This window comes from Protobothrops mucrosquamatus, unplaced genomic scaffold (assembly GCF_001527695.2).
Source record: "Protobothrops mucrosquamatus isolate PMUCROS unplaced genomic scaffold, P.Mucros_1.0 scaffold1924, whole genome shotgun sequence".
NCBI classification, from domain to species: Eukaryota; Metazoa; Chordata; class Lepidosauria; order Squamata; family Viperidae; genus Protobothrops; species Protobothrops mucrosquamatus.
In genome coordinates, this window is record NW_015388045.1 from 13667 (window position 1) to 21343 (window position 7677).

Here is a 7677-nt window from a genome sequence, read left to right on the forward strand (position 1 = left end):
CCCACAACAAAGCAGGGTTTTGCCGTATTTCTTAAAATGTATATCTTTCCTTCGTATCTATGGATGATCAGGGAACGGTAACATCCAAAGTAACAATTTAAACATAAAAGCAACCAGGCAGAAAAACATCAATAAACTCAACCACCAAATTGCTACGGAAAAAAAAAAAAGCAATTTGCAACACAATGTTGACCAAATTGCAATATTTATGGTAATTATATATCGGTGGATTCAGTCAACAATCCTGTCTGAATCTTCACGTGTTGTTTTTTTTCAGTAGAAAATCATCAGGGAAGAGTTGATCCAGTCTGGAGACTTAAAAGATACGTTGAGGCAGTCTATCCTTAGCAAGGAGTCACAAAGCTCAGAAGCAGCTATCCAAGAAATTCTTCTAACCTGGGGCAGGCAGTAGATAGGGGGCATTTACTTGATTTTCCAGCAAAAGCACTTCAGATGTTAGAAAGATAAAAGAGACGTCTTCTGGAGATCATCAAATCTGATCAGCCTAGTAAGGATCAAATCCTACTTTTATGGTTTGGCAGAGGATATATGTTTAATTGCAAGTTGCAGGATACATTGGATGGATGGATAGAGGGAGGGAGAAAAAAGGGAAGGAGGAAAATATGAGGGAGGGAGAAAAAAGGAAGAGAGAGAAAGAGAGAGAGAGAGAGAGAGAGAGAGAGAGAGAGAGAGAGAGAAACCAACATAGCAGATTTGCTTATCTTAGTCATGTCTACATTGTAAGGGTGGAGTTGATGGACAAATAGAGACCAGTCCTTCAATAGCTGCCATTTTAATAATAATGATGATGATGATGATGATGTTCAGTTGACTGAAGTTCATGTCTAATGAATAAAAGATAATAATAAAGTTGGAAGGGACCTTGGAGGTCTTCTAGTCCAACCCCCTGCTCAGGCAGGAAACCCTACCCCATTACAGACAAATGGCTGTCCAGTCTCTTCTTAAAGACTTCCAGTGTTGGAGCATTCACCGCTTCTGGAGGCAGGTTGTTCCAGTTGCCTCTTGAAAAAAAAAAAAGCGCACCTTTGGGACAGCCCTGACCTGGAAAACTGAGAATCTGCATAGATATCTCATTGTTTCTTGCACAAATCGATATCTAATCGTGTCACTTCACAAACAAGAGAACATAACATTATTGAAAAGTTGAGGAAATTATTACCCCTGGCAGGATTCAAGCAGAGGGATGCACTGAGCACTCTTCAGTTAAATTTCGGGGATTAAATTGTTTTTTTCCCAAATATATATTTCTGTGATTTTTTATGGATTCTATGAAGTTTGCCCCGGGGTTTTCCACATCTTCTCTCTTTTGTCATCTAATTAGAACATTAATTCCAATGCTTACTAATGTAAGATAATAAAAAGCAGTGTTCACGTCGCTTTCCTGAAGCATTAATATCTCCCCCCCCCCAATTGGATGTTTTCAGAAGTGCACTGGCCTAAACCATCCACTTAAAATTCTCTTCCAAAGAGGTGACAGAAAATTAGCAAGGCGGGAATTGTTTCAAGGAAGTAATCTGATCATTTCTTCATTAAAATTCTGTTAGGTTTCCAATAAAGAAAGGAGGCTTCAGAACCAGAGACAATTAAAATGTACACTGGAAAGACTTTTTTTTTAAAAAAAAAGGCAAGGGGAAGGCCAAAATTGCACACAGCTCCAGGTGGTTTACAAAAAAATAAATAATAATAATAATTGCCACTCTGCCCTTCCTTCACGCTTTAAGTTTTTTTAAAAAAAAGCTGCATTTCTTTTCAAGCTGCTTGGAAGTGGCTATCACGGTGATGACTTCAAAGTATCACCCACATATTTTTGGCTTTCTGGTTTACATTTTGTAAAGAGGCTCAGCTAATTAGCTTTAGTTAATTGCTGTGTGTCTTTAATGGGGCTTAACTTTTTCCTTTTGCACACCGACAATCCTCTTAGTCCGTTCACAAATATTAACTGAAGCTGGATGGGATGGAAAGCAAAATAAAAGAATTTGTCCTTCTCAGAGTCATTACATCGGTGGGAGCTGATCGCCAAACGATAAGTGGATGCACTTTAGAAAAATTTCAAATGAGATATTTTTCTCCCCCAGTTTATCAAATAAAAACTATTATTATTATTATTATTATTATTATTATTATTATTATTATTATTATTATTATTATTATTATTATTATTATTATTATTTTGCAGGAATGTAAGTTCAGATGGCGCTGAAGCTCGACGAAGACTCCGAGAATGTGAAGGTTTGGTAGATGCTCTTCTCCACGCTTTGCAGTCTGCAGTGGGGAAAAAAGATACAGATAACAAGGTAATCTCCCGGTTGCACGTCTGAAAGGGAATTGTAGTTTGCAGAAGAAAGCCTTGTTTTTATTACAGGAAGATTTAACCTTTTTTTAGATACTTTTGACCTGGATGATTAGAATGGAATGGAAGTAGAGTAGAGTAGAGGAAGAATAGAATAGAATAGAATAGAATAGAATAGAATAGAATAGAATAGAATAGAATAGAATAGAATAGAAGTAGAGGAAGAACAGAAGTAGAATAGAAGTAGAGGAAGAATAGAAGTAGAATAGAAGTAGAGGAAGAATAGAATAGAATAGAATAGAATAGAATAGAATAGAATAGAATAGAATAGAATAGAATAGAAGTAGAGGAAGAATAGAAGTAGAGATAGAATAGAATAGAATAGAAATTAGAATAGAATAGAATAGAATAGAATAGAATAGAATAGAATAGAATAGAATAGAAGTAGAGGAAGAACAGAAGCAGAATAGAAGTAGAGGAAGAATAGAATAGAATAGAATAGAATAGAATAGAATAGAAGTAGAGGAAGAACAGAAGTAGAATAGAAGTAGAGGAATAATAGAATAGAATAGAATAGAATAGAATAGAATAGAATAGAATAGAATAGAATAGAATAGAATCTGGACGGGACCTTGGAGGTCTTCTAGTCCAGCCCCCCGCTCAAGCAGGAGACCCTATACAATTTGAGACAAGTGACTGTCCAGTCTCTTCTTTAAAATCTCCAGTGATGGAGCGCCCACGATTTCTGAAGGCCAGCTGTTCCTCTGGTTAGTTGTCCTTAATAGTGAGCGAAGGCTGTGACCCCTGACTTTTTCAAAGCTTCCGCGGCATCTCTGAAGACTTCTGTGATGGTTCTCTGACGTCTTCTTGTCTTCTTTTTCTTGGGGAAAACCCCACCTGGCTTCAGTCGGTGGAGAACTGCGTCTGCATCATGAGGAACCTCTCCTACCACGTCCACAAAGAAGTTCCAGGCGCCGACAAATTCCGAGAGTTAGAAAGTAACCAGCTGGGAAGCTTTGGAGGAACTCATAAGAAAAAGAAAGACGACGCGGGCTGCTTCGGTGGGAAGAAGGCCAAAGGTACGTGTTCTCCTAATACCTTCGGAAGGACGAAGTAGGGTGCACCCAGTCTGCATTCTCATTGCAACCCTGGTTGAACCTAAGCCATATTTTTTTTCCCCAATATGGTGCCCTCCAGTTGCCTTGGGCTTCCAAGTCCCGGAATCCCAAGCAAGCTAGCCTGATCAGGGATGCTGTGTGTTGCATTTCACTAACCTCTTAGAAACCTCCCTGTTCCTGTTCCTGACTGGCATTGCAAGCTGTGAACAGCCAGATTTTAATGACCAATCTAATAGAATCTCTGAAGCACAGGGTTGAATGGCAATGGTCTCTGAGCGGGGCGGTTTGCTTGCAGACATTTCGTGACCCAGCTAAGTAAGATCGTCAGTATGAAGGAGGGTGGGATTCGCTGCCTGTTTATACATACTAGCTCTGAACTTGGTGGTACGTTGATGCTTCCTTACCCAACTAGATCACATCATCGGTGCTAGTGGATGTAGTTTTCTCCTCCTACCAAACCTCTTTGGTTTTCTCCTACCAAGGAGAGAACCACACCCCACCAACCCCTGGCAGGGCAAGCCATTGTGTATAAAGAGGGAGCAAACCCTTCTAGCACTGATGAATTTACCTAGTTGGGTTATGAAACATCTGCAAGATCAACAAGCTAAGAGAGCATCAAGGACCCTACAGTCTTCTTCCTCCTCCTCCTCCTCCTCCTCCTCCTCCTCCTCTTCCTCCTCCCCATCCCTGCAAACCCCACTCCCTTCTAGCACTGATGAATTTACCCAGTTCAGTCATGAAATATCTGCAAGACCAAAAGCTAAGAGAGCACCACGGACCCTACAGTCTACCTCTTCCTTCTCCTCCTCCTCCTCCTTCTCCTCCTCCTTCCCCCCCCCATCTCTGCAAACTCCACTCCCTTCTAGCACTGATGACGTTACCTAGTTGGGTCATGAAACATCTGCAAGCAAACCACCAACTTAGGTAGTCGGCAACAAGGACTCCACAGTTATCAATCTCTCCCGAATTGTCCTCTTCACCGTGATCTTTTAAATGAATTTATCGTGAAGATGATTTCTCTGCTCCACTCTGTTTTCTATTATTACCAATCTGTCTTTTCTCCTATTCTTTTCTTCCTCTCTCTCTCTCTCCCTCTCTCCAACAAAGGAGGGAGATACTCAGGTCAAGAATGTCGGTAGAGCTTTGTAAGAAAAGACCCCTGTTAGTTTCTGGTTAGTCTGAGGTAGCCCCAGATCAGGGGAAGTCTGGTGGCACCATTTCACACTAACACGTTCTATAAAAATGTGTACGCTTTCACGAGAGACGGTTTCATAAGACCGTTATTAACCACGAATGAAGGCGAATGTACGTGTGTCCCAGGATAATGTTGCGGGATCCAATCTGGATCGGCCACCAGGACCCGAGGTTTTATCTTCTGAGCTTTGGGATCCATGTTGGAGCCCAACTTCAGGGAACTTATTATTAACCGTTATTACCCGGTTATTAAACTGTTATTAACCCTTTAAGATGTGCAGATTCCTGCTGGGTCCTTTCCCAGTGACATTTCTAAGAAGGAACTGATTCTAAACTAGAATTTAATCACCTTTCCTTCTCTAGCCCTTGGGTGTAATGAGCAGTAGGCAAACAGCTTCAAGAATCCTTGAGCTTCATTCTCCAAACAATGCATTCATGGTATCGAGAGAATTGGGAAGTCAAGTTGCACAGTTTCCTGCTCAGTGCACACGGAGGCACNCCCAGTGACATTTCTAAGAAGGAACTGATTCTAAACTAGAATTTAATCACCTTTCCTTCTCTAGCCCTTGGGTGTAATGAGCAGTAGGCAAACAGCTTCAAGAATCCTTGAGCTTCATTCTCCAAACAATGCATTCATGGTATCGAGAGAATTGGGAAGTCAAGTTGCACAGTTTCCTGCTCAGTGCACACGGAGGCACGGTCTGTTGATTCAGTTGGGCAAGGTCACAATGCGATGCTACGGCAGTGGTGGTAGGAGAGCAGGCTGTAGCAAGGATGATATGTTGACCTACGTGTTCCCAGTCCCCAAAGAAGCTTCCATTCAGACCGCCTCAGCAGAAGGTCACCTCCAAATTAGGAGCAAGGGATGAGTAATCCAATCTGTAGGCATTGTTGTGCACCTGCTTGGCAAACATATGTTCCGTGAGACAATACAGGAGGTGGCGTGCGCTCGTATGCCGGGGTCAGGGTCCTTTTCTGGAATGCCGTTTTAACTTAATCTGCGCCGAACCAGGCCAGCATGTGGCTTATCCCCTCAAGTGTAATGCAAGGCAGGTTTTTCGGTATCAAATCACCGTGAACGTGTGGCCTTTGAGAACCTCACACCTTTCTAAACAGCTGCTCAGCTGTTCAGACCAGGAGGTCTTTAGCAATGATCTCAGCTGACATGCAAACACAGATACCTGATTGCCCACTATGACAAAGAATGAGAGAGAAGGTGAAGGTATTTAGGATAAGATGGGATGGGATAGGATAGAATAACAGATAACAGAATAAAATAACAGAAGTAGAATAGAATAGAATAGAATAGAATAGAATAGAATAGAATAGAGTAGAGTAGAGTAGAGTAGAGTAGAGTAGAGTAGAGTAGAGTAGAGTAGAATAGAATAGAACAACAGATAATAGAATAGAATAACAGAAATAGGATAATAGAATAGAATAGAATAGAATAGAATAGAATAGAATAGAATAGAATAGAATAGAATAGAATAGAATAACAGATAATAGAATAACAGAAATAGGATAAGATAGAATAGAATAGAATAGAACAGAATAGAATAACAGATAATAGAATAGAATAACAGAAATAGGATAAGATAGAATAGAATAGAATAGAATAGAATAGAATAGAATAACAGATGATAGAATAGAATAACAAAAATAGGATAGGACAGGACAGAATAGAACAATAGAAAAGAATCACCTATGTGTGAGCTGGGTGGCTCCATAAATTTGTTTAATAAATAACTAAAAATAAAGAGTAGAATAGAGTAGAATTAGAGTAGAGTAGGATAGGGTAAAGTAGAGTAGAACAGAAGTTAGAAGTTAGAAATAGAAATAGAATAGTTTATTTAGCGCAGTTAGACACACAAGGAATTTGTCTCCGGTACAGCAGCACTCAGCCTACTTGCCAAACAGCGCTGCCCTGATGATGTTACCTAGTTTGGTGACGAAACGTCTGCCAGACAGCCACCAAGCTCAGAGAAGCACCAAGGACCCCTCAGTCCCACTTGTGCCCGAGATGACTCTTTTTGTTCCCTGCCAAGAGAAGACACACCCTTTGGGATGTTGTTGACCAAGCCAACTCTAGGAGGAGAGCTGGAGGGCCAGAGCCCCCTTTGGGGGAGTGGGGGAGGGAGGGGAGAGAGCCAGGGTGCCCTTCCCATCTCAGGAAACGTCAAGAGATTCCGCTCCGTCTCAAATCCCAGGTTTAAATCTGCTTTGCAAAAGTTCTCGTCTGATTTTCCCTTTTTGTTTAGTCCTTCCTTTTGAAAACTTTTTGTTTGTTTTCACTTTCACCCCCCTTGGGCTGCTTTTCTGATTGTTAGAGGAATGGTTCAACCAAGGTGAGTTTCTTACTCCTTCTCCTGTGTCTTCCTCTCCCCATTTCCGTTCTTCTCTCTCTCTCTCTTTTTTTTCCCCTACTGGGCTAGATTTATTTCTTCTTCCTCCCTTCAACGTAAGGATAAAAGCTGGGAGAAATAAAGGTGGGGTCTCTTGCTTTGCTTTCTCTCCCCCTGCATGTGTCACTTCTTCTTCTTCTTTTCTTTTTTTTTTCATTCTGCTTGTTTTTTCCATGGCTCGGGAATGAAAAAGGCTGTGATGAATTTGGGCTGATTTTAAGGGAAGAAAGGGCCAGTTTCAGAGTAGATGGACCCAGCAAAAAATGTGATCAAGTTGTGTTTTTTCTCCTTCTCCTCCTCCTCCTTCTCCTCCTCCTCCTCCTCCTCCTCCTCTTCAGTATGAAAAGAATTCTCCTTTCCCCTTCCTCTTCTCTATTATTAAACTTCTTCTTCTTCTTCTTCTTCTTCTTCTTCTTCTTCTTCTTCTTCTTCTTCTTCTTCTTCTTCTTCTTCCTCTTCCTCTTCCTCTTCCTCTTCTTCTCCTCCTCCTCCTCCTCCTCCTCTTCAGTATGAAAAGAATTATCCTTTCCCCTTCCTCTTCTCTATTATAAAACTACTTCTTCTTCTTCTTCTTCTTCTTCTTCTTCTTCTTCTTCTTCTTCTTCTTCTTCTTCTTCTTCTTCTTCTTCTTCTTCTTCTTCTTCTTCTTCTT

The 7677-nt window shown here is 40.9% G+C and overlaps 1 protein-coding gene across 1 annotated transcript in view; it reads left to right on the forward strand.

Annotated features, from left to right (window-relative positions):
* The window catches only part of ARVCF (ARVCF delta catenin family member), a 50387-nt gene that overhangs the window by 11112 nt on the left and 31598 nt on the right, over window positions 1-7677 (forward strand). Inside the window, exons 2-3 of the mRNA XM_015823590.1 lie at window positions 2198-2315; window positions 3219-3390. Coding sequence (XP_015679076.1) covers window positions 2198-2315; window positions 3219-3390 — 290 coding nt within the window. The remainder of the gene's footprint in view (window positions 1-2197; window positions 2316-3218; window positions 3391-7677) is intronic.